The sequence below is a fragment of the Varroa jacobsoni genome, unplaced genomic scaffold (genome assembly GCF_002532875.2).
Source record: "Varroa jacobsoni isolate VJ856 unplaced genomic scaffold, vjacob_1.0 scaffold_168, whole genome shotgun sequence".
In the NCBI taxonomy this organism is placed as follows: Eukaryota; Metazoa; Arthropoda; class Arachnida; order Mesostigmata; family Varroidae; genus Varroa; species Varroa jacobsoni.
The window spans coordinates 145,491-172,667 of NW_019213070.1; the positions used below are offsets into that span (position 1 = coordinate 145,491).

General features: G+C 42.6%; 2 protein-coding genes across 18 annotated transcripts in view; one reads left to right on the plus strand and one right to left on the minus strand.

Annotated features, from left to right (window-relative positions):
- The window catches only part of LOC111271024 (Kv channel-interacting protein 4), a 42,368-nt gene extending 21,792 nt beyond the window's left edge, over nucleotides 1-20,576 (minus strand). For 2 of the 15 annotated variants that reach the window (XM_086972775.1, XM_086972774.1), the window contains exon 1: nucleotides 8,093-8,624. Coding sequence is in view for 7 of the 15 variants with exons in the window: in XM_022851548.2 (XP_022707283.1) it covers nucleotides 20,021-20,105 (85 nt within the window). In the remaining 8 variants the exon portion in view is untranslated. The other 13 variants (XM_022851557.2, XM_022851566.2, XM_022851582.2 and 10 more) reach the window with 13 other exon arrangements.
- A 2,456-nt stretch (nucleotides 20,577-23,032) lies between these two features.
- Nucleotides 23,033-26,929, plus strand: LOC111271077 (uncharacterized). 3 transcript variants are annotated; one of them, XM_086972788.1, is made up of 4 exons: nucleotides 23,033-23,234; nucleotides 24,134-24,326; nucleotides 25,917-25,938; nucleotides 26,165-26,929. In XM_086972788.1, exons 2-4 carry the CDS (start codon nucleotides 24,145-24,147, stop codon nucleotides 26,240-26,242), a joined length of 282 nt encoding a protein of 93 aa, XP_086828914.1. In that variant the 5' UTR covers nucleotides 23,033-23,234; nucleotides 24,134-24,144; the 3' UTR covers nucleotides 26,243-26,929. The 3 variants fall into 3 exon arrangements, 2 of the variants coding, with proteins under 2 accessions (XP_086828914.1, XP_086828906.1); XR_002686649.2 differs by lacking the exon at nucleotides 25,917-25,938; XM_086972780.1 differs by lacking the exon at nucleotides 23,033-23,234 and having other exon boundaries at nucleotides 23,557-24,326.
- Nucleotides 26,930-27,177: the final 248 nt, after the last annotated feature.

Sequence of the window (27,177 nt, forward strand, 5' to 3'; positions counted from 1 at the left end):
ATAGACGATATTCGACAAAACCATTCTCATTCACAACCTACGACAGGAGCGCCTAGAAACCAGAGCAAACATTCCGCCGTCGACGATGTTTTCACATGTGGGTATTGCGATCAGATTTTTTCGCGCACTGAAGACGATTGGGGTACAAATCATTCATCCCAGTATCTTAGACGCGAGCTCCGAAAAAATAGCGGACCTCTATTTTGCGGGTCACATCTGACACTGTTTTGTTCATTATGCTTCCCGTGTACGCGTATCGTGCATGGACGCGGTCGACGCTCGTAAGTACAACGCAGGTGTTCATCCGTCTTCTAATAACTATTAGGAAATGAAGCTCAGCGGCCTCGTTACTCCAACTGTAGTAGACTGGGTAGACGCTTGGAAAATGTTCAGGGTTTCCAGCTACCTTCGTATTTCATCTTTGCTGGACATGGTCGCTTTGATACAGGCCGACATAATTCACTTCGTGAACGTGATTCGGATGGAAGGCAGCCTCTGCGTATTGTATGTGTGCTATAGGTATGTTCTCGGTATAGCTCTTTTCGAAACGGTAGTACTTGATCCGACTCGTCCAAAATCATTGCCTCTGCCAGCATTGACAGTTCAGTCAGTGTACCAGCTGCGTAGCTAAGGGGTCGCGGATATCATTTCCCTAATTGAGACTGCAGTTATTAATTTGGCACGCATCGAATTATCACATTTGATCAGTTATAGATATCACACTAGAAATATGTTTCATATGAATTATTGCAAAACTATAGGCTAGCCTGACGGGAGTAAATTGAAGGCCAAACCTCTCCAATCATTTTATTGGAGGTATTCGTTTCTAAACAATATATACACATATATTCAGCAGAAGTGATTGAAACGCCACTGCGTAATATTAGAATGTTTGCAAAATCGTACGACTAAAATATCGGATCTAGTTTCCTGTTTGACATATATTGCCTGGCTGTCTCCAGCAGCATTAATCTATCTGTCGTTTGTAAAGCTGAAAACACATATATACAGTTTCTCTCTCAATGAAACGATACCCGAATATAACCAAGTACATACTTTTAACCCATTTATACTTCAAAGGGCCAGAGAGGTTGAGGATTTGCCAAAATTCCCTGAAGGATACTGATTTCGACCTCGTTTTCAGTAATCATATTTGGTATATATACCAAATATAATTATATATGCATATCTATGTACGATATTACATGACACTTCTGCGATCTAATTCAGCTTAGCTCTGCACCTGCAAGTCTAGTATGAAAGAACGCATAAATTTGTTATTTTTTGAGAAAACAAATGACCTTTTGATTCTTGTTAAGCAAACTTACACTAGGTATATACATATACACTAGAACCGACCAGGAGTATTGCAACCCCTTTTGTTACATGTAGCTTAAATGCGTAAGCCAAACGGACTTTCTGGCATTGTTTGCATTGTATAAAGCACTGAAAGGAAGACTTAAAAACATGTCAGCCGCTGAAAAAATATATGCCGTTTTACCGATAGAAGGAAGGAAATATCACGACTTACATTATACTACCTACACTCATTAGACAGCTGTAAACATATAGAAATGCGTATTTCTTTCGTCCATTCCGGTATATGCAAATTGATACGGTCTTGCAAACTTGTCGAAAACGTAAACTATTATCAAACTTATTATATCAGCGCAAAATTCTATTGTCCTGTGTTCTAAATTTACGCAGGCATTATAACAAGAACAAACAACCAACCAACTACTCATCTTTGTAGTGAGCTACAAACACATATACATTATATATATATAAAACAAAGAAAATAACTGTATTCAACGATGTGTTTGTGACTAGCATAAACAAAAGCAGACTCTCTGTATTCTGAGCGAAAGCCGTAGCCGAGAAGGTCGTTGGGATATTCTGATAGTTCGCGTCCCATCTCTACGCGTCATATAATTTCGAATAACACATGTATTATGAATCTGTCACGGAAGATCTATTCTTCCCAAACAAATAGCGTCAAATTGTATTGATGTGCATGTTCATTGTTTCTCGCACAATTTGGCCCTTGACACGGCGAGCAAACATTATTCATTTTTCCTTCATTCTGGATGGCTCTACACGGGGCAAACTACAGATGTCCGCTAATTGATGCGATATTCTGATCAATGAAAACACGCTGACCCAGTACTTAACGCCGAATGATTAAGTACGGGTTTGTGGGACGCCACGACGGCTACATCGAGTTCATAGAGTTACTATGTAAGGATGTACATAGATCAAAGCTATTCGTTGCTCTACTAGCCTTTTATGGGCCGATATTTCATATCATATAGACATTTATGATTATGTGCTCTAGGGGTCCTATAAAATTCTGGCGACACGATTCGCTCTATCCCCTTCAAAATACACAAGTAAGGAGGAATCAAATGCATCCAGTAATTGCGCGATTTTTCGTTGTTCTGACGAATTGTCTATCAAAATATCTAGTTTTTAGCAGAACGTCAAGCCCAATTCGTTAGAACTCATCACGGTCATAGCATCTAATAGACGATTCATCCTATATTAGCGCATGTGTTCGAAATAAAAATGTCGAGCTTCTGTTTTAAAATCAACCGTCGAAAAACCCGCCGTACGGAGAGTAGCTGCATTTATGGACTACCTATCGAAATATAAATGAACGATCCCTTCTGTTTTCTGAAACGATCAAATAGAACATGCGTCGTGTTCTGAATATCTCGTAAATGTTCGCTATTGGCGTTAAGCATGATTTCAAATGGCTGGCTCCCAATAGGAATCGGGTTATGTCGATGCCCGGTTTCGACGTTAGATCGTCTCGTGACTTTTTCGTGCTGAATATCCGCGCTAATTTTCGATGTTTGCTGACATTCATACCGTTTCGAAAGCAAGCATTTTACGATAATATACGATACGAAACTCTAATATTATTTAAGAACCCTGTTCGTAATAATTCGAAAGGATTCTATATAGTTGCTAACGTAACGGAAATTATTTTGCTAGGTCTTATGTCCGCTTGCTTTTGACGTATTTAGGTTTAGGCTGTCCTGTTACACTGGCAATAACATCTGATGGCTGTGTGGTGACAAACAGAGTGCGACCCTTAAGCGGGAAATGCCGTTATCCTTTTGTTAAGATCGAAGCCTATTTTGACTTAATTCAATTTAAACGCCCACATGAAACCAAAAATGGTTATATGAGTAAAGCTGCTAAGCTAAGTCAAAAAGCCCGTCGCAATTAGCTTCAAAACACCCAACATCGGGTTACCTTTCATCATCACAGATTCTAGTTCTATGCGTTAAGTTCGATTTAGGGTTGTTTTTTCTAATTACGCCACACAGTTAGTTTGTCGAAGCTGCCACTTAAGCTGTACCTTGATTGCCAAATCGACTTAAAGCAATAGGTTAAATTTACCAAGTGTTCGTAAGGAGTATTTCGGCTAGCTTTAGTATGTAGACATGGAATATTATGAATACAAAATAAGCTGTGTATGCCATAACTGAGGTGCGTCACGACTTTGAGGCCTATCTTAAACCACGATTGTCTCCAGACTCTCAAGCGAAAATATTAGCCTCGAAGTAAAAATGCATGCTTTTTCAATGATTGGATTCTTTGACTACTAATAAGCGTTCCCTGACGCGGCTAATACTCTGCATAACATCTAACCTCTCTGAAAGCACTAACTTTCATTGACATTAAACAAAGCAAGTGAAATCATATATATATATATATATATATACCAATTAACTGTAGTAGGCAATTTAGGGTTCACACGTATTTCGTTAGTATGTTTATATATATATATATATATATATATATGTATATATATAAAGCAGTTGCATTTAGGGGATACCTTTCTTTCTGGACTGAGCTGTGAGGGGAATCCCCGGATCGTTGCCGGTCCTTCTGGCACTTGAGGCGAACATCTTCTTCCTTTGTTAGGGATCTTGTGGCCTTCGGATCCTCCCTTAGGCTTAGGTAACAAGTCCAATTTGCTTGGGCGGATCCTCCAGTACATCCACTCTCCAACTATCAGGAAGTCTGGCGCTCCTTCAAGGTTCCGAAAAACACCCGCAACGCGAGAAATTCCCCAGTATCAAAGGCTTGAAATAATTGAAAAATGTTTTGGACGCTCGTTTTGCAGAAAACTGTCGGCCTCGGGTAGATTGTCTCAGTGGTGGAGACTGATATTGTTATTAATCGAATATATATATGTATATGTCGTGGTTGTGAGAATGGTTGCACTGTGGTCGTAGAATGTTTGTCGTATCGATGCTAGTAAATCTACTGTTTGGCTTTGGATGCACTGATTTTACATAACAGTCTTCAATTCGAGCATCTCGGGAGGATGGTTACAGGAATAGACACCTTAGAGGAGCTGGAAAATTTTGTGTGAACTGAAGGATTGAGTTAAAAGAACGTGTCGTCGTTTTTGCTACTATTGGAAGTACGTTTTTTGCTCGTGTGGCAGGTTGCACTTTACGGCTGGTTATCGAAAGTCTTCGAAAAGGCGAATGACAGTGATGGCTAATCCTAGTAGTAGAGAGACTGGCAAGAACAAATCGACTACGCAAAGTGGCTCGCCCCCTCTGATCTCGCCGTTGCTTCTTGTATCGAGTATATTAGTTGTCCGGACATCTATTAGCTGGTGCGTTCGTCCACTGGATAACCGCTAGCAGACACGTAATCATTTCGTTGTTTTTGCTTGCTCTTGGAACCTGCTCCGGGTGGATCTGTATTGGACTCTTGGTGCTCACAGAAGCTATCAGTGACCAGCCATAGGCTCATTTCGAACAGTGGCATTATGTGAGCTATTGTCGAGTCTCATAACGACAAGCATGTCACCTTGCTAGCGGCACTACAAGACGTAGATTTGCCCTTTTCGCTTGTCTAGCCGATCAATCAATACGGATAACATCTATTTGTTAGTACGGAGGCTTGTTTCCCCTGCTGTTTTTCCTGTCGGCCAGCTTTACACCAGCTTCGAATTTGGCAGCATAACGAAAATTGAAGTTAGTTTATATTTGCTGGCGTTTCATAGACGCTACATCGTCTTCATCGCCACACTAGTGTATTGGCGCGGTCGAGATGAGCCCACTAACACCAGCATCAATGGTACCAGTTAGGGCGAATCCAATAGAGCGCACATTCGAATTACGTTAAACGTATTTTACGCAGAAAGATGTCCGCCGGATACACATTTCTCGTATGATATACTCAACCAGCGACAATACTGGAGCATCTTTGTTATTCCATGCGACCTCGAGCGTATCCTTTCGAAAAATCACTGCAGCAACTGCGCTATACTGCAGTTAATACACGTGTGTCCCATTGTCAATTTTTCCTTCACGCCGGCGCGTGCCTCAACACTTTGCCGATTTTATTGAACACACATCATAACTAGAGTCTGTTGGCCAGTTAGCTGCCGATTGTCACCGCAGCAAAGCCGTATCCGAAATAGTCACTGTATAGGGAGCAACCGTGATCAGAGGTATCGCACGATTACCTATGTAACGACGCAGCCATATGGAGACGGCGAAAGATAATGTTTTTATCAGTAGCAGACGGTCGCTTGTTTGTTACTCGGTTTCATTAGCGACCGAGAGTTATCTTAGGGTAAGCCGAAGCATGGAGCTGAAGAGAGCTTTTCAGATAATCCTGTCTGAGGTGTCTGCTGTCTCTTGAAGCATACGAACTCTCCGTGGCCCCTTGTTGTGCTTTTACCGTTGCCCCGCCGATTCGTCTTCGCTCGCAGCTCTTTCACGAAGCTGCTCGGAACGATGACTAGCAGCCGGCGCGAATTCACCTCGACCCACTGTTCTGGGCAGGCTAACCGATTAGGATTCACTCCATCGGCTTATACGTCCGAGTCTACTCACGTTCGATGGGCACCAAGCACGGTATAAGTGCAACGGTACGGTGCAATTCCACGAGCTCATGGCGTGTGGAGACGTGGAACTACGGCATCGGCAGTAGCAGTAATTACAGCCTCGTCCACAGTAGGCCAAGCAAAAGCAACCTCATCGATCCTGTTGCCTATCAAGCGAAAGGACGACAGTAGGTAACAGGTACGCTAGACAAACATTTAGAGAACGGGAGCTCGCAAGGCTGGGACGGAAAGGTCGACAGCTAAACGCCGACCACTATTGCGACTGCCCCAGTTATCTTAGCTTGTTAGTGCTGTCTAGTTATAGAGCGTGCCACAGAGCTGTTGTGGCAGTTCATCTGAAGTAAGCAACACCCACTGACCATGGTCGCCGCCATCCGCCTCAGCTAGCACAATAGCCGATAGATTTTTGCTACGTGAACCTACGGCAGTTTTTGTGGGATCCGACGCGCCAGGTCGACTGAGCAAAATAACTTTCCTGATGGCTAAAGCCACCGTTGATGCCTGTCGCGACCGCTGTCATCCAAAAACTGTGCCCTTCGAGACGTCACTAACTTACAAAATTAACTAATGCCAGCGCTACATCAGACCTATAGGAAGGACATCAAACTAACTACTAATGGGTGTCCAGTATTAGTATTGACGAAAAACTTCCCATAACTATAAAGATTGTACGCTCTCAAAGGCACAAGGCACGGCGATCTAGCCTGTATTATGTTTGTCGGTCTGTCGGCGAGCCTGTGTGTAGCTGAGGCTGGTCTTTTTTCGTTGTGTTTGGCCGCTATCCTGATGTCAATGGTCAGTACGCAGCTCACAGAGCGTGCCATCGTGCAGTATAATGTCGCATACATGTAGACGTAGGTAGGCACAAACGGATGAGCTGTTTTGCAGCGATAAGATGTGCATTGCCGATAGTCGGCTTATGTCGACAGCAGTGTCAACAGGTCAACATAATAATAAGCTATCAATATGCTAACTTGAAATAGGTTGCCAGTTACGACTAACTAAATTCGTCAACTTCGTTAGTACGTAGTGTTCCTTCAAACACTCGAAGCTTTGGGAAGAATGGAGAAAGAACATTCTGCTCGGCAAACATGTAAGTAGTTCCTTCATGAATAGCTCCATGAACAGCACAGCAGAGACAGACATATGGCTCGCCGATTTCAGTAGAACCTAGATTTTTGAAGGAAAGATATTGAGAAAGTTTGTTGAATCGAACCTACGAGCTGTCCAACGCGAAAGCACTGCCAGCGGAGACCGAAATATCGAGCAGGAACACTAACGTTTCTGGTTTCTAGAATGTAGCAACCCAGATTAGAGAGGCAAATGGCTGCGCATGCGTCTGGAGTCGACGTAGGCTCCGAAGTGTCCTTAAAACGTTACTTTAGATACAAAATTCACAAAAAAAAATGTCAACTTACATGCCATCAAAATAAATATGGAGGGATACGCGAGTGGCACGCGATTCACACTAACGACGGCTCGAACCTACTAGGAAAGTTCAAGCGGATGACAATGGGGTAATTTAGTTTGTTTCAATCCAAATCAAAACATATTATTGTATAGACTCAAAGCAACATAGCGAACCTACGTCGTCCTGCGTGTCGCCCACAAATATACCTGAAATAGGTAACGAGAAAAGGCATCATAGCTAACAACTGGATAAAAAAATGGTTGTATACATTGTCACAAAGGTCTGTATAAACTGACATCGAGCAGCGGTAGCGTCACAGTTTGTGTGTAACTGAAGCTAATGCACTGATTTAGCAATATGTTAATTTTATTTTCCTTATCATAGGTTTGAATCTATAGGTGAGTGAGGAATTCGCATCGTGCATATATCCGTGCATCTCTGCATAAGGAATCGAGCTTCCCCGCGTGCAACTGCGTGTGCTTGTCTGAAGAATTAATCGCTAGCGAGATTAACTACCTGGGAACGCATGTTGTTCAGACCTTTGACGAAACTGATTTATTGACGCGTTTACGTATTAAGGAAGTCGCAAATATTACGTATTAAGTAGAAAGCATCAAGGGAGGAGCTTGTTCTGCAAGAGCTGGTTTTTCCACAGATAAGCGCACGCCGCACTTCACACTGTCATAGACAAACACTGCAAGATACGCCGGTCACACTTAACTGACAGACTTTGAAATTTAACCAGGCAGGCCGAAAACTAGCTTCTCATCCGGGTCGTCATATTGTATCATATGTACCTTCACGTCAGCGCCGTTTGTCGATCTATCGTTGGCACAAACACTGACGATCCTGTCTGCAATTGCTTCTTCCCTGGCGATAACGCCTAAGGTGTCTTATTTAATGTCTTAGATATATAAAACAAACGTCGTGATCCCGATAGGGCATTATTTAAGCACGGTCAAAGAAGTTTGTAGCAGAGTGCTAAATCAAACGATACAGCAACGCAGATCCTACACCATGGTAAGTAGTATTGGCACAGTATATGTGGTGAACATTGCCACAACACGAGCGACTGGTTGACTGATGGATGAACCCATAGGCGTTACACGGTACAGAACGGATGGTAAGAGCCAATAGAATTAGCGAGCGTTAGAGTTCGCTCGTTGATGCGACCATGTTCGGCTGCGATTCGGTCTGCTTTGGCGTCTTGTCGGCGTCATTCACTCTAGCCAGTGTTCAACAACACGCGCGTACAATTCCAATGGCTAGAAAAGTGGGTAACAGCGACCCTTCGTTTCCTTCCACACCCGACAGTATATTCCTACGAAGCATGGCATCCTCCTATATGCTACCCTCTTGTCTCGTCTTCTGCCTTCTTCTCGATACGTTAACGGGAGAGATATGTGGTGTTGCATGCTGTATGCACGCAGCTTGCACACGTTTATTTCTATGGGTTCGCCTGCACCCGTCGGCTCAAAGGGCGCAGCTGCTAACGTCGCTGATATTGTTGGTAGCTACTGACACTCGTTGCTGGCCTTTGATTGGGTAGCATCTGTCGACTACTGGGTTCGGCCGGCTTGTTTGCCTACGCCAGTAATGATAACATCAGTGGTTGTCATTGTGTGGTGTCCAGCTTGTGCGTGTCTGTATGAGCCATCGAACTCACCGAGCCTCACAAGGCGAGCCCGACACATGTTTGAGATCGTTTAGATCGGCGATTTGTGGTGGACTTTGATTGATTTCAGCTAACGTTTGTCGTTCACTTTATCGGCTGATTACATAGGCAGCTGACCAACGGTTAATTCAGATGACACTAACCGATGGAAGGTTTTAACGAAGCCACCAAAGCTTGTGCGGTTGAAACTAGTGATTTAGGCCGAAAAGGCTAAGAACTCAGTAATATGACGCAGCATTTGCTTTGTATCTGGGAGTGTCACTTTCGGATCCCTTGCCTTCGTGTGGCACCAAAGCCTAACGCGTGGGAATGCGTTTGTAGATGCATATTTTACCCCCTGTCGCCACTACGACCACCAATTTGCGCCTGTTCAGTGTATGTATTATTACACTGTGTTACCTCGGTTGAAAACGCATCGCATGGCTTTTATAAAAAATTAAAAAAGTACCTCCAGGAACGGATACAGGCAAGTACATGGTCACAGATACGTAGGAATACACTTTAACTGCAGCATATATACAAACAAAATAAACAACACAAAAAAAAACAGACACATACGACAAAATTCGAATCACATTCGAAAAACTGTATTAGAGATAGTTGCCCCCACGTTGTGATTATTACTGTAACAGCTTCCACAGCAACTGTAGCTGATGCTCAGGAAGCGCTGAAACCGTCACGAGACGAGCATTTTATAGACTCAGTCTGGAAACCTCACGCGCAAATTACCATTGAATTAGAAGACCGAGAGAGGTCTCCGGTGTCGGCAGCCCATATAATGTTATACACAGGTAAAAAGGTCGATATATCGATCAGGCCTATGAACGGCTAAAAAAAAAATGGGTTGTCAAACAGAAGTGGCTAGAAAGTACCTGCACTGCATTCGCAGGTGCTAATTGCCATTCGGTCTTATGCACAACCGTACAGAAGCCGTACAGGATAACAATGTCGGCATGGCAAATGTCAGCACGATAAATTCCATTCTTCACTTCGACACCGGCTGGGATCTTAGTTCGTTGTTTCCCACTCCAGGAAAGAATGGGTAGTGCTTGAAGAACTAATAGCCAAGTTAGCGATGCTTAACTATAGTAAATGCCTCTAGTTAAAGCTCTGCCAATCGTAGTACATGGGGTAGCAACCAAATAACTGTGCTAAAATGATCGAAAGGTCTACCACCGTTGACACAAGTGGGTATTGTTTGTTCGCACTGGTAGTAGCAGGTCCAGCAAAAGTTGATTCAGGAGATGCTTGTTGGAACCGAGAAAAGGCTGTAGCAGTTATCAAGCTAACACAATATACAGTGTTCCAGCCACTTATGAATGGGTGTCGATAATCCCCGATGACAGCTTAGAAGGTAATGTATTTGCTTGCTAATCTTAGGGACACCTTGTGGTCCAGGTTCGAACCCGAACACACTTCGCACGGTCCTGGGAGCTAGCCGTATGATGGGATGTCCAACGGCGATACCGGGCATAAGACTCGAAACATACATCTTTGAGACTATATGATTAAATCTCCCTAGAAAAAAATAAGTTTACACACTCTTAGGAGAGAATAGCTTCTCTTGAGTAAACATAGGTATAAGCGCATTTTTTTTACAAAACTAATACAGTCTGCGAAAGAAGAAAATTACTTCCGCTTATTTCCGCAGCGGCTTCTGTCTGGAAATAATGGCTTTTCAGGAGGCTACCTAATCAAAACCGGAACTAGTCTTATTTAACATTGAATGGATAAACACTGCAGCTAGACACCGAGCACGGCATCCGCTTCTGACCCAGCGATATTTTAGAATCGGCGATGCGGTCCATTGGACGTTAAGAATATCTACGCCATGTCCCACAAGCCTATTTTATAAGAGACCAAGGTTTACACACGTCTTGAGAAGAAATTGCTTGAGCTTTAAAAGATGCTGTATCACCCGGATGACTTGAATAATATTTTAGTATATAACATGTATAATGTATATGTTTTAGGTGATTTTGATAAATACAAATAAAACATTTATTTACTTAGCTAGAAGAAGACGGCATCTTCAAACCTGAACGTTTATTTATGTTGTGTATAAGGTTTGGTAAGAAGAGCAAACCTGTGTAATCGCACAATAACTAATAAATCAGAGCTGTGTCAGAAATATAATTATGTATCTTATTATTATTATTATTATTATTATAAAATCATTGCTGTGGCAATCTCCTTACAGACTGTTTCGCTCACTTATTCTAAATCGTCCATTACTTGTAGATTTTACTAGTTGAAGAAACAATGGGTTTTCAGTTTTAGTCCAATCACAAACATGCACACTGGTATATGACTGAATCTCAACCTGATAACTGTAGATAATGAACGTTATGGTAAGTACAGTCCCGTCCCACTAGCTAGCTTTTCCTATCCTTTTCTTCTAGTCCCTTCCAGCTATTTACAGCCGTTTCAATATATTCGATATTGTTGGCAGTGTATTTTGGCTGACGGAACGGGTTGCAACACTTAGCAAGTCGTGCAATGCAGCATGACAAATGCCTCGAATACCGATCGCAAAATGATGTTTATATTTTGAAATTGAAATTTGTTCTACACTGATTAAATAGCACCTCGTTGCTGCTGCCAGCACGCCTGTTTGGCCACGCAGGCCTTTTTCTGTTCCTTTTCATCATCTGCAAGCTCCGCCTGGCGATGCAGGCAATGATTTTGCATTTGTTCCTCTCGAACATCGATCGCCTGTCGGGGCAACATACAGTTACGCTTTCATCTGCTACGATAGCTTTGTTCGTCGCGCGTTTTTCCATAACCCAGCCCAAGGTGTCTCTTGTTTGCTTTCCACATTTGCATGCGCCGAACAGAATCCGACACAAACTGACAGGTATCGATTTGTTCCTCTGACACAGCCTCAGCTCTGCAAAAGCGCGTCAAATTCGAATACTATGTATATATATATGCACGTACATACTAACGAGCACAGCCAGCTATGATCGACCTTAAAGGAAAGGACAGGCGCACGACCTTATTCTACTTATTTCTCCTAAATAGAAGCTGTAGTAATCGACAACGTAGAAATGTTCGAGCGAAGTGCACAGTATAAACACTAGAGCATCTTACCTACGTAATGATGCAAGGTTCTCTATAGCAGACAAAACAAAAACAAGCGCAAGTATTTGCTCGAAAAGTCTCATAAAGGCACGTTTGTTAGGTCAGTGCTTTGATCCTACGTATATCGTTTATGATTTCGCACATAGTCATCAATAATGCAAAAGCTCTGATTTGAAGAAATCGTTGCATTGTTTATGGCACGATGACGTGCAATGAGTGGCCGTACACGTACGGCAGTATGTAGTGCAGCAACGGTTGAAAGTACGACGAGATCACTGCAAGACCGACGCGCTGTTTTAGCAAATCCGTTACATAAACCGCTATGGAAATTCGTCGCAAATACGGTAAGGAAACGCTACTATTCAATTTCTCTATTGCTCATAGCGAAACATTTTCCTGGCAGTCCAAAGCAGAGTATTGTTTAAAACCGTTGCGCGGCCTGCTGGCCGATACCCGCCTTTACTGAGCGTAGAAATACTTGAAGCATTAATTTATGAAACAATAATTTGTTGATAGAACCCAGAGAGAAATTATTGGCATATTTACAGCTGCCAAATTCGTTTTGAAAGGTACGCGAAGATTCCTTCAGAACTGCTATATTAACAATTTTTTTTTGCCATTTCAATTGCATCCTCTACAGCCACACACACACACACACACACATATATATATATGTAATGTACAATTAGCCAGACATCTCACTAATGCCCCCAACTGGTTTCGGCTTGCGTTCTAATGCGGAAAATCTTATTCGCCATCTGAAAGTTAATAAAGTGAACATAACTACAGCAGTTGCTGCGAATAGCAATTGTCTACACAACCTGAAAAATTGATTCTGAACTTCTAATGGTATCTAGCGGTCGCCAGTTGTCACTGCCCAGTCAGGCTACGGAATAATCTTTGGCCTTATTTTACGCTCTGATGAAATCATCTCAGCTGCATGTCTCTGTGTTCTGGAGTTAACGTGTCATGCTTGACGCGTCCTACGAGAAGGTCCTTTATAAGTTGAATAAGCTTTCCAGTATCTCGCATAGGACAAATTCTATTGAGAAGTATTGTATTGTATTGTATTGAAGAAAGCTTCATTGGTGCATCGAACCAAACTCAAACGCTACGCGGGCTATAGGACGTCGACGAAAGCTTGAAGTGGAGGCCATAGGTGTACGTCTTCTTAAAAAGCATATTGTTGAATCTGAAGACCCTGCTGCAGGATGTTCGTTTACCTTGCGGCTCACGCCCTAAAAATTTTAAAAAAAAAAAACAAAAAAAAAACGACATTCAGACGATCGTCGCCGTGGAAATGATCCATGGGTTCAGTAGAGCGTCTATTTTATATACGCTGATAACGTACAACGAAGCTAATACAGCGGCGGGCTTATTTTCGAATAACGTACAATACGTAAACTGAGTTTCCCAGAATCACCTTACTCAATCAACTGGAAGACTTGAATGGCAAATAAAGCTGCAGTCCTGAACTGTTTCTATCAGGATCGATCGTTAAAGAGCTGCACTGTATCTGATTAAATTCCTACACGATGTTTTTTTACCATTTTCTAGATCGGAGGGGTATATTTTATTTTAGGGGTGAATCGCTTTACGGTACAAAGGTTATAGCAACAATTCTAAGTGTTCAATTTCCAAAAAAAGCTATAAAATGTCTCGAACGCTAATTGACCAAAAAAACCCTCCAAAAATATCCTCATATTAAAGTCGTTTTCCGGAACGAATTATGCGTTCATCGAATGTACAAAAAGCGGATTGCTTCTTCTACCTAACGCTAGACATAGGCTAGCGATGTAAATTTCATAATGTCCATTTGAATGAGCTGAAGTTATGAAACGATAAACAAAATAGACACTGGCTCAAGTGTAGCCTACGTTTTTCGATGTATATTTTTCAAAAAGACTTGATAGAAAGATAACTTATACAAGTTAATTTTGTCAGACGACTACCTTCTAGTCAAAGATGTGAAACAGCCTGTCGTTTTGACAAGAGTCCTATAATGCCACTGAATGCTATATGTATGAGCATAGTAGATATTTGTGTTCCGGTCGAACCAGATAACTCTTCCTTGAAATGGGTAGTGCAAATAAAGCTTGAATTTGGCAACTCTACTTACAGAAACAAAAGTAGGTTAGATAGGGTGACGCTCAATCGATGTGGACGATTCCTAAAAAAAATCTTCACTTGAGAAAAATCAATCTTCTGCCCCTTAATAGCTTCTTGCTGAAAACACTAGTCTCGTAAATCGTCGTTAGATATACTTAGATTTCACCTGAAAAAGTGAGATCAGGTTTGCGATCCGATTGAAGAGTCGGTTTCAAAAAATGTATCGCAGACACGATCGGATATTCTGTAAACTCATAGACTTAAATAGAATCTATAATTACGAAACTCAAGAAGTCAATTTTATTTGCTTTCGATAGTGTCTGCGGCCACTCTGAGGTTTTTTCTTGAAAAGTGCGAAACCTTCTTCGGTAATATAAGGGCAGGAGCGAAAAAAAAAACATTTTATACTTTAGAAAACTATGAAAAAATAATTTAGAATTTCATACCCGAAACTGCGCTAGCATCTCTTCAAATAGATGATCTCTGGCTAAACACAAACTTGTCTATTTTACTTTTACTAAGAATCCCTTTTTAAATTAAGTCAATAAACATATTACTCTGGTATCATTGCGCGTATCGCTACTACGACCACAGCTAAGAAGGCCGTGACGTATCCGCGCTAAGCCTTGTAGTCACTCAGCCTTGAGCAGTGTCCTCTCTGCACTAATGGCAGAGATTTTTTCTAGAGGGACTAGCGAAGCGCGACCTACGGTCAGCCTAAAGTGCCGCCCCTCAATGCCTTAGTTATGATTAAAAAGTTCGGTATCCGTTTCCTTAGTCCCAGAAAAAGCCTCAAGAGAAAGTTGGACTCAGTATGCACGCATAAAGCGAAAAGTATACTAGATGACGACGATAAATCTTGATATGCTGCTTTTAATTATAGAATTTTTAGCAAATTTCTTACGATTGTAAGTGATTCGAAGCTTCTACTAGTTTGAGTTATGTCTACCAAGGTTGATGGATTTTCTTCGAAATGAAATCGGTCAAGTTGAGCATAGACAGTTTTATCTTTAACATTCAAGTTAAGCTAACTAGACAAGTTTCGCATAAGGTGGATGTCCATGTACTGCCCAACGATGAGGAACGATGGTATGCAGTGACGTGGCTGTCGAGCTCCACTGATTAAGATCTCGCAGCAGTTGCTAATTCAAATTTATACTACATTATTCTAAACGCAGACCGACGGCGGCTTTCGTCCGTCCGTAGTAGAAACTGAAGTATTACACTAAAACTGAAATACAAGAGGGAACATGATATATGACTGGATTGGCCTCTTGCTCCGGTTCCAGTCGGCCTCTGGCCAGCGCCTCAACGTCCTCGGTGGTCCAGGTCGGATTCACCGCCTTACCCTGCACAACGCCAACGATATATTGATGGCAGCAGCAATGGACTTTTAGCTCGATAGGAGTGGTCTGTTTGTCGAGTGATGTATAAGAATAGCTTGAATTAATTATATCATTCTTGTATTTTAATCCGTCGATCTTCAGCCTATCCTACTAGATGATCTTTGTCAGTCCTAGAATGTTAGGATGTACTCTGTGCCACAATACCACAGAACTGAACGATACATTTTAGAACGGTCATCTGAACTTAGCAAAAGTAGTTGAAAGGAGTTCATAATATAACTAGATATTGATCATACTATCGACATGATCGATGGAAGCTGACTACCTTTTGTCGGAACGACGTAGCTATTCGAAAACTCCTTGTTCCAATCAGTCTTTTAGATATATCGATGTCGATTCTAAGACTATTAGGTAGTGATCGACCGTTTACCACTTTTAACGCTTAATAAAGGCTGCCATAAATATAAGAAAGAAATAAAAGCACCCCACTGAATAAGAGTCGATCGCAGACATTTTACCAGCGTAAAACTGAGTTACAATGTTGACCTAACTAAATCGATAAGCTATAGTGGATATACTACCAAGGATAAAATGCCCCCATAAGGAGTTCATTGGTTATTTAAAATTGCCAGATCTATTGCGGACGTTTTACTGCATCAGCGAAAACGAAATTTGAATGATAGCAGTAGAAACACGGTCGAATCTGTCGCTCGGCCCAGTAAATAGCTTCGACTGTTAATCATAAATATGGTGCGACTGGAAGCTTATGTTCACCGTTATAAGCTTTTCGTGTTTCTGTACACTTCCCGATTCCCTCCAGAAGTTAGAAAGCGCATGGAAAGTCAAATAACAGCGAAGAGGACCCTTCATTAAAGGGTGTGGCCTTCAGATACACATATAGAGACACACAAAATAGTAATTTGAAATAACATTGATAATTAAGAAAGGAAACTTGGAAGATCTGCTCTTATATTAACACAATAGATACAATATGTGGAAATAACTGGCTACAGATGGGGTAGTTGATCTTAACATTGTTTTTGTCCTGACTAAGGCGGATGATGTAACCACTAGAAATTTTTGAAGTGTTTTTCAGGTAACCCCAAAGCCGTTAACGGTAAAGTTCAAGAACCACAACCTTTCATAGTTTGTGCTTTGAAGTCTTCAGAAAGCACATGCTTTCGCCAACGATTCGGTATCGACTCGTATAGTACTGAGCGAAAATTGCCGAACTAGCTATAGCTAGGTCTACCCTAGATATACAGCTGTAACATGGCAGCTCATACATGTAAACATCAAATAAGCCTAAACCCCGCACAGTAATTGGTGATAGTGAGAATGTCATTGGAGAGGAATTTCTATAAGATCATATAATTCAGTTTTTTTACATGAGCTAGGTAGATGGGAAGCAATCTTTTCCACATTTAGGTCAGTACTGTATGTGCTAGAGAGAGCGCTCTCGGTGCAAATGAGAGTCTTCTATAGATCAGCGTTTATTAGGAATCGTGGATGCATTTGCTTTGCTAGCATAATCATATCGATATTTACGGCGTTCCAGCTCACTCAAATCGGCGTTGCAAACGCTAATTACCGCCATGTTATGATACGACCGAATCCATGGCGGCGTAACTCATGTATTCTACCCGACTGCGTATTATCAAGTAGGGACTACTGCTGTAAATTGCGATGAACGATTTCATGAATCTTAGGACTTCCAGGCAAATCTGTCCATGAGACATATGCAATGAAGGGTCTTCTCAGCGTAATTCAAGTAAACTAAGTTAATCAACTAAATGTAGTAACTGCAAGATCAAGACGCTTACTAAGGAAGCGACTGCTATGTCTCTATTTAACCGAAGGTCTAAGCTTAAGGTTTAGCTCATGGGTTCCATTTTGCACAATTGCATATGGCCACCCTCTACAACACAGCTTTAATCTGTTTTTGTTTAATACGGGTATTGATGTGCTCGTAGAATATCAATACAATACAATGAACAATAATGTCAGCAGAAGAAACTGCAAAAGCTAACCCCTTAACTTAAGTTTTACTTGTCCATTATTCAATCTGAAATACTCGTACTTTGCGGACAAAGCTAGCAACGTCAGCTTCATCGATGTACGTTAGCAATTTTTACATCTAGTATTAAGAAAAAACAATTCTAAATACAATGAGAAATCGTTAGAGGTACATACTTCTAACTAGATTGATTATATGCTTGCCGCTAAAGCCATTTACGCCGACTGCATGATGCATTATTTTGCCAAATCACAGAGAACTTTGTGAGCACTCTATGCCGTGATGGGCACAGGCCTACGGGGCTGTAGCGGGCTGATGCTATCGCTGCCTACCAAGACCGAGCGCAGCAGATCAATGTTCTGCTCGGATCGGATTCGGAGTTCCATAGATCATCGATCGCAACTAGTTTGTAGTAGTCTCAGGTAACGTCATCGGTTGCCCTACGCCTACTTAGACATAGGCCTATAAGGCACGTTGATACGACAATCGTTCTTTTTGAGGCAACATATGCAGCTTTCCTCTAGGGTTGCTACACAGGATTCACAGCGGCTCCCGTACCTATCATCACAAAAAATAAGGCACCTAGTCCTCTGTTAATCGGCATAAAGTTTCACAGCGAAAGAAGGCCTGAACTTGTTGGCCTTGGAGTGATATTCCTAGAGGCTGAAGGAGTACTGAGACGTCAGGAAGGCAAACAGCGATTTTTGGCTAGGGAAATGGAAACAGGAGCAAGAGAATCGAGGGGTAGAGTGTATGTTAGTTGAGTTGATTACCGTTTGCAATAAAGCTCGAAGTGACGCGCGATCGCGTTTCTTGGAAACCACCGCGGCGCCTGTCGACAGCGTCACAAGTTGTGCGTCCTGCATAATCAGCGCAGAGGGATCTGGTCCTACTTTTTGCCTTCCAACACACAATTATTCATAGCTTTATTTAATGCATGATACTCCCATGGTGAAGGCCGAGCCGCCTGTAAAGATAGCCGTTTGGCTAAATACGGTGGCCACTAGTTATAGAATAGATAGACAGGTATTAGGCGTCCAGTTGGTTAGCGAATATGTACAACGCTAATAATAATCGACCGGGCTGGCCATCAAAACAGTCAGCATTGAACGAGTACGAGAAAGCCATCTATTATAATGGGTTGTATGTACTTGTTGCCGATATCCTATCGTTTCAAACAAACCAACCACCTCGTAAAGGTATTGCAACCACCAGCCTTCTTAAGCGCTCTGCCTTTACTTTTCCTACTCTGATAGGAGTAACGCTTTAACTCATTTAGGTTTAGCTTCTAGCAGTGGACCCGAGGATGCTGGAGTGTTTGCCATCAATCGTTGTGCAGAAATTCAACCTTCAAAAAACACGAAAGCCACCCCCCAACTATTTGATACCGTCAGACACATCATAGTTGATCGCTTATCACTATTTCTTCCCCCCTCCGCTTTCAACATAGTGAGCTTACTACTCAGTAGTGCCATTTCCAGAGCAAATTACAAATCACTAAATTAGAGCAGCTTTCCCTGATATGTAGGGTAGGCGACTTAACAGGACGTTTATTTAGATGCATTCGGATCGGCCATCAAGGCAGTAATATCCAGCTCTACTGGACCCTCACAAAGCTGACCTTTCAGACTTTAGAAGTTATTCTCCATAGAATAACACAGACTAGTGGTTACTTATCGCTTGTTGATAGCTTAACAACGGGTACGAGTTCCTACTGCTGCAATACGGCTCGCGAGGTAGCCTGGTTTCCATGTCTGCCGTGCGTCGCGTGATACCGCCCGTAAAACATTCTAAGATGGATCGCTTTGTTTTGAAGTTATTGCTAGAGTTGGTATGTGCAAGTCTTGCCCGCCCAGACTTTGCCTTCTCTTCAACACTCGCCCAGTCGAACCCAACGTGACCAGCCACTTATAGCACCGACTATTGGGCCAAAGCAGACAGTATCGTATAGTTCACTTCAGTGGCATTGCCCATTGGTTCGCTTTTTTCGGGTAGAGGCCTAGTTGTATCATTACTATAAGTAGTGCCCCTATATGGAATAAACACAGTTTTATATTCGTTTACGAAATGATGGTTCCGGTGCATTAGTTCCGGCTGGGGGTTCGCAGCTTTTGATACGAAAGTTGTTGAATCTCTGCGTTTCTCCTTGCATTGTTAACACCAACATCGTCGTTGCACATGGTGATTCAGCTGCCTATCATACAGTAGTATTATATATACGATTTATAGTAACTGATAGTCTACTTCACAATAGGCGACTTTCAAGCGTTGTATCTATGCGCTCGCTCGCTAGCTGTCTGTCGTGTTGTCGTCGTCGTGTCGTGCATTTTTGTGCCAGCATCGGCTGCTTCGAGCACAACAAACGATGTGTCGGATAGTTAGGTGACATCATGGTTGACCTTTGCTTTCCTCCGCCTGTGAACTTCGTTATGTGTGTACGCGTTCAACCGCTACTTGACCTATGTATAATAAGTGAAACAGAATGAGCACTCACCGTTGTTGTTAGCGGTGCCGGACGACTTTGACTTCTTACGAGAAGATGCGAACACGGCGAGCGTGTCCATGGTCATTGCGATCATGTTGAGGCCGTTTAGGGGACCCTGAGGGCCCGAGCAGGTCCACTAATTACAGCTGTATTACAGATATACACACACACGCTCACACCCAGTGCCTCGAATGGGGTAGTTTTTCACGCTTCAACTTTTCATTCACTTCTAATAATAACGATACCAGCAGCTGGAAGACGGCTGGCTGTTTGTGCCGTTAGTTGGTGGCCTGCCACCGGCTGATTACCTATATATTGATTAGTTATCGTTGATGTTTTTAGGGCTTGTTTTTGCGTTACTCATTGGTTGGCATGACCACGTGCCGCATCTCCCGCACTAAACCGATGACGAGTTGCGGAACGGTGAACTCACAAACGGATCCAATCTAGCCGGCTTTACTGAATGGTTTAGCCTTTTTGCTCACAATTTTGCACGCACTGCTTAAAAAGCCTGTTTAGAGATGAGGCATGACTTCGTAGTAGTCGCACTTGCAGCTGAATCGCGGCGGCTGACCTGTAACGCTGAAGGGGAACGCACAAGGTATAGCTGATTTGCTTGTTTTCTGTGGTTGCCGTTGACTTTGCAGACTGCGTAAGGCACACGACAAAGTGATTCTCGCTTTCGCTGCCGCCCTGACAAGACAATCAAGCACTAATGAGCGGATTTCCTATGCATTTATTCACAAATGCCTAGGAATGTGCTGTGGTATGAAATGAGTGTGTATATATGTATTTTTTTTTAAACGAATCCACGGTGTACACGACGCCGACAAACGACTGGAATGCGTGAAATGAAGGCGACGGTCTCAGTTTGTTTGGGCAAAACGGCCCGCAAATGTGGGCAAGTGTTCGGCGGATACAATTATGGTCAATAGGGTACTGATAAGAGGCCAAGGTCGAAAATGAACTGCTGTCGTTGTAGGGAAAGGCAGGTAGATAGCTACTAGCTTCGTCTGAGAGGGAACTCTTTTCGCTCGATACTGAAGGCCGATCGCTAGCAATACAGGGATCACCGCACGTACAACTACAACCTCGTTAGTTGCGTTTTTTTGGTAGTCGACGCCACTAAGAGGCGTAGACACGGCGGTATGGTTGCTGTAGTGGCCGCGTAAATTCGGTTTCGCTGGCTCGTCGCCGTTAGCTCACTATTGGCTGCGCGGTCCGCTCACAAAGGTGGATGTCCTAAACCCAGAAGGGGAGATGAGATTAGACAGGAGGCAGGCAACAGCAGTAGCAGCAGCAGCAACAACATCAGCAGCAGCAGCAGCAGCAGCAACAACAACAACAACAACAACGACAACAGCAACAACAACAACAACAGCAGCAGCAGCAGCAGCAGCAGGCCAGGGGCTCCTGCTATTAAAGTACGTCGCTTGTCAGTACAATACAGCAGCGGCAGCAACGGCGGGGGAAAGCAACGGAAGCATTTGGTGGTATTAGTACCGATAGTAGCAGATCGAAATTCGATTGATTTGATTTAGAACACTCGCAGAACAACATGTCGTCCTAGTGGATACTAACCGACCGGAATATGAACATTGCCGGGCCCCAGAAAGAGAAACAAGTACGGCCAATATCACATTACGGGCGAATTGGCTCGTAGGGGCCTGAGGTGTATTATTGAAGCTTAGGTTCGTGGTATTAATAATGTCCGGCTCAGGGAGCTCTGAATCGAGATCGCGGCACTCGTAATAACTTCGGGGGAAAGGGTAGATTTGGAAGAATAGCTCAGTTGTATCGCGAGCGACCGCGCCCAAATCAAAACCAATATACGGGAGACTATCGACTGGCTATCAGAGATGAGTTCGATGTAGGAATGCCGTGGTGAAAATCAACTCTGGGAAACTAACGTCAAGGCAAGGAATAATAGCCACAAGAAAGCCTTTACTCAACTAATGATGGCTAGCCAGAATGGCAGTTAAAACCAGGTCTCATAAACAGTTTAGTTGTAAAATACGCTCGCTTGCGTTTAGGGGCTGACGAGCATGTTGTTCAAACGAAATAAAGAGTCTTGGTAGCTGTGACGACATGATTTTTTCATCTCTGCTGATCCACTGACATGCTCTCAGTATGCTCCGGTGCGAGATGATGACGAAACTGGCCCTGATGTCGAGAAACGCGTCGGTAGCGCGTTACCCGTTTAAATTATCAGTGATTATCACAATGATAACAATGGCGGCAACGACGAATTTACCACGAAGCGCTTCTAAAATGTCTCACTTAAGCGTCCTTGTTACGTGCAAGAATGAAAGAATTCGAAAAAGACACTAGATTTTAGATGTTTGTCAGCAGAAGGACGGAACGGAAACTATCATTCCAGTCAACGAAGGCACTCCTGCAACAAATTCCATATGGTCTCTGATTGTGTCGTACGACTAACGTAAACTAAGCGTTTAATACAAACTTCAGGATGTGACAGAGAAAGCCTCTGATCGCACACGGAACAGGCGAATGCCATGGGAATGGCTCTGTGCGATACGCTGTTTAAGGTTTGCCCCCTTTTCCTCGTTGATCGGCCCCGGTCGCTTCGTTGCAGCGATAGCGGTAAAACTAGGACAATTGTATGTATAACGTAATAACAAGGTGTAATAATGATTTAGGCTTATAATGAGCTGTCGTTTTGTTTGCTGTTGCTGTCGGTACCTCTTTCTCGAACAGAATTAAGTGGAGATGGTTGCTCAGCTAATGACGTCCAGGCCATTAGGGGGATGGATAACACCGGGGTTTGCTAGAAAGGGTCTGCCGGTGACTCTAGCTGAAGCTGCTGTGGCCATCTTGCTCACTTACCGTTTAGTAGAAGTTTGTTATGGTAATGCCGCTATAGCAACCGTGCCAGGCGGTCAAACGGTCTGCAGCGTACCTACAGAATGCCTTAGTGCGGCAACCGAGTGTTGCGCTGTGTATAGAGGATATTACCGGATGGAGCTTGGTTGTTTTCAGTTCCAGCCATGCGTTACGCGAGTTCGGAGAGGGACAAGCTGCGTGTGAGGCATATTGGGGTGTGTTCCAGAAGGACCAAGGAGAGAAAGGTCTGACCTGCAACTGTGCGGGAACAACAGCAGTAGTGGGCTCAGGGATCGCAGCACAGAGACGCTAGTAAGCTTGAACTCGGGAATCCACTAGGAAACTGACTTCATAAAGGTACCGTGGCGTCAAGATTCAGGTAAGAGGCAAACTAAACGTTATATAGCTAAGACCTGGGGTGGTCGTCGTATGGGGTCGAAACTAAAGAGCGTATCATGGGACCGAGCTCCGATCATCGGATACGACCAGCTTTTTTCTCCTCTCCGTTAAGGTATACGCCCATTAAGCTATGTGCCAATGTTGGAAACCGGGGTAATGAAAGTACTCATCCTGTAGTTTTGTTGCTTGTTTCCTAATACAGTTGCGCTAATTGAAGTAGAATAATAAACGTGTGGGAAACACTAAAATCTGCGATGTTATTGCGAAGAATACTTGATTCACAAGTGCGTCGTACCGTAGATGGGAGCTTGAAATTTGTCGAATCGAAGATTTTCGCTAGGCAACGTACACGAGATAAATACAAACTGACAAACCGTTTTCAAAGAAATCGTATCGCGGGGGTAACGCTTATCCCCCTGTTAGTTACAGCTACTGGTAACACAGTGCGCGACAGCAATAAATATCTGATATTTTTTCTGGTTATTACTTTTGTGCCGTGGAAGGAGCCGATGTATTTGTCACATTTTTCAAACTGCTAATACTATTCGGTACATTATGTTCTTGAGGAATTTGCGTTTTTACATTTACTGAAAAGAGTTAGGTTTACGCGGAAACTCACGATGACACCCGATTTTTAGCGTTACGCAAAGCCACTTGTACCATCACCGTCAACCGGTCACCATTGAATTACCTTACTCACAACAGAAAGATCACCTTTTGCGCCTTCTCTCTTAAACGTCTTCATTAAACAGCCTGAACTTACCCATAACTTGGCATTGGCGCTGATCATGTTAGCTTTCTGACGGCATACGCCTTATGCACTGCACAGCATCTTCCTGCTTTCTCATTGCTTGATGTTCGCAACACTTAACCCACTAGAGAAGGACTCAATGGCTACTTGTTACCGTACCACGTGGAAAATAACGAGTGCTGTTGCCTTGGAGCGTCCTATCGTCTATGCTCTCGTGCCCGATCCGGCCGCCGGCACTGCCCAGTGTCTACAGGAGACTTCTAGATTTAGCAGCGAGCCCCTTACCGCACCGTATTGTCGATGCTGGGTATCCCGACGATGGTGAGTCTGTCTCTAAGCTACGGTAGAAGGCTCGTTAGCAGGACAATGTGTATGAGTTAGGCTACGAATAGATCGGAACAGAACGCCACTAACACGAAATAGATTGTACATTTATAGCCAAAGAACTGTTGAAAATAGACTGAACATGAATAAACCCGCTTTGTGGTCGGCGTTGCTTTTAATTTTGCTTTCGATTAGTTTTCAACGTGTAAACCTAACTAGAAAAGATAACTTGAACTCTGTAGAAACACGTCGCCACATTTTTCTCTATGAGAATTATAGGCTTTTTTTTTTTCCTTATAGAACCTTAACCCATTATTAGTCGGTAGAAGGTAGCAGTCGCCAGCGAAGATAGACTAACGTGCCGAACTCTCTAACCCTGACTGGTAGGGTTGACGACACATTGTATTAAGGCAGTACATTCTTGGAGTTTAATTTAATAAGCTATCACAATGAAAGGTAATGTTAATGTTTATTTCCCACCGAGCAAGCTTGGGGCAGATTCCAAACAAATCTTGATACATCAATAATAGAATTGTACAATATTTAATTCATCGGACATACTTAATATAATCTAGCAACAATACGAACTACCTGAACCAGTTCTGTGGTGGCTCATCATCAAACACCTTCTACGCCCAGCTCGCATCGTAAAAGACTGTTTTCCACGCCTTCAACTAAGAGATGGAACTCGACGTAGCATTTTTTGATTGAGAACAAACTACCTAGCGATACTTGCTCGCCTTATCAAATATTGATATGATAAGCACGGGATCTTTGTGGTTACGAAGCTAGCGCCCTCGCGCAGTAGGATTTTTCGACCCGGGCAGAAAGGTCTCTCGCGGAGAGATGAGTCGACACGCGTGTCACCTTGGCGGTTCACACACATATATGTGTTCGATTTTCTCGAATGTACATTTTTTAGTTTAAAGTTTCAATTATCATTTGGATGGATTTTTTACTTATTCTTGGCATGTTTTCAATTACTCGATGTACGTCACCAGTACGGCGATAATATATTACCTATTGAAGATCGTGCGCGCAATAGATGATTCATCTGCTGATTGAATCGTAGGTCTATCATTTCACCGTAAAGCTGTACCAACAAATCTCACTTCTGCTATTTATGTGCTACGTATGGTCCAATACAATTTGGCTGATGAAATTACGATAATAATTATGATTAGGTTGGATATAAAGACAGTTTTGAGCGTTCATAAACAGCTGTAGGGGTCCTATCAATTTGATATTTCATTGCTAGGTATGTGTGCGCCTACTAGCTAGACTGCCAAAACGAAAACCCAAATGCAAGATTCATCGGGTAATGTAAGGCATGTTATTTAAAGCTAGATTTCAGTTAGACTTTGTCTGGTGAGTTGACTGATTTTTTAAACTGCTAACGAGTCTGTTGCGCAGGCCCCGAATGATACTAGCAAAGAAGAAAAACACGCCCCCAATAAGCAGCATCGATGCTTAGCAAACATGCTTCGGACGGCGTCAAATGCGTTTGTTGTATATGAGTAGGGTGGCATTAGATCAACCTATAAATGGCATATTAACTAACGATAACGTTCTGACCCAAAAACGCAGCTGTCGAGGATGGTTCCAAAAGGTAGCTGTTTGTTAATTATCTTGACGAAAGGTGCTTAAGCAGCCTTTTTCCAGGATAGTGTTTTTCGCATTACGGCATCAGTTGGTGGCAGTTTCTAGGCTCAATAAAAGATATATATATCTATATGCATAAACATACCAATTATAGGTTAGCGTTCAGTTCTATAATGTCCATGGTAATCTTTATATGAAGACTGTTTTCTAAGAAAATACGATTGTCCTTGTAGGTAGGTATTCATCAATCTACGAACGGCAACGGTACTTGTGACGCTGGGAATTTCTGCAAAGGCTTATTACTGAATTAAAGCAAACTTCGTTAAAGCAAAAGGTTCGGTACGTCGAGATCTTCTTCCAGGCTCAGATCAATAAAGTATTATTAACTTCTCGTGCGCAAAAGTACTAAGTGTTTATGATGCAATTTGTAATAAGATGTACGGAAGTCCAGTCGTAATCAGCCTACCTTTTCGGACCAACGTAAGGTAAGATTTTTTCTAATGTTAATGTTCGAGAAGTATTTTAAGCTTTTAATTTTGTTGGTAACGTAGTAGTGCGCCCTTGAAATGATGGACATGCGTTCGCTGTTACTGGTTGGGGTCAAGGTATGGAAATATATGGGTAAAATTTACACTTAAATTCAACTTATTGGGTGACAAGACGAATGGCTTGATAACCAATACATGCTAACGACTTCTGTTTAATCAGCTCAATGAAAGTTGCCTTTAGAGCTTGCGCCAGCTAGTTCAAATTGAGTAAGCAATAGGCGCAAAATGTAACGATTGAAATTGGGCAATCAAAAAAGTACTAGAAATTTACTGGGTCATGGCAATTGAATCCCACATAGCGGATCTCCAACGTTGATATCTGAGCTGCGCTTATTTGCCACTTACCTGATAGGACATACAGAATGCTACCGTACCCTTGTAGATGGGTAGAAGTGAGGTCCGTGTTGGAAATCATGAATGCCATTACACCCCTAGAAACGAGCCATTAAGGCGATATTTCGCATCCGGAAAAAAAGCATCTGCCCCTGATCAAAATATTCTGCCTAAATATTATTTTCTCATTTAAATGTTTTAATAAACATACGAATAACTTAGTTTATATTAAGTCTAAAGAAATGTCAATCCGCTCACTTAAACTCAGAAATCAGGCCAATTAATGAAAGTTTCATTAGGCCAATTCATAGAGTTACACAATCGACGTGTACGCAATGCACAATGTATTTGTAATGATGTAGAAA

Coding starts and splice junctions, on each gene's coding strand:
- LOC111271077 (XM_086972780.1), top strand. CDS start 24,109: ATGTTCGCAACACTTAACCCACTAGAGAAGGACTCAATGGCTACTTGT. Junction 24,327..25,916: donor TGCTGGGTATCCCGACGATG/GTGAGTCTGTCT, acceptor CCAAAAACGCAG/CTGTCGAGGATGGTTCCAAA. Junction 25,939..26,164: donor GTCGAGGATGGTTCCAAAAG/GTAGCTGTTTGT, acceptor TTGTCCTTGTAG/GTAGGTATTCATCAATCTAC.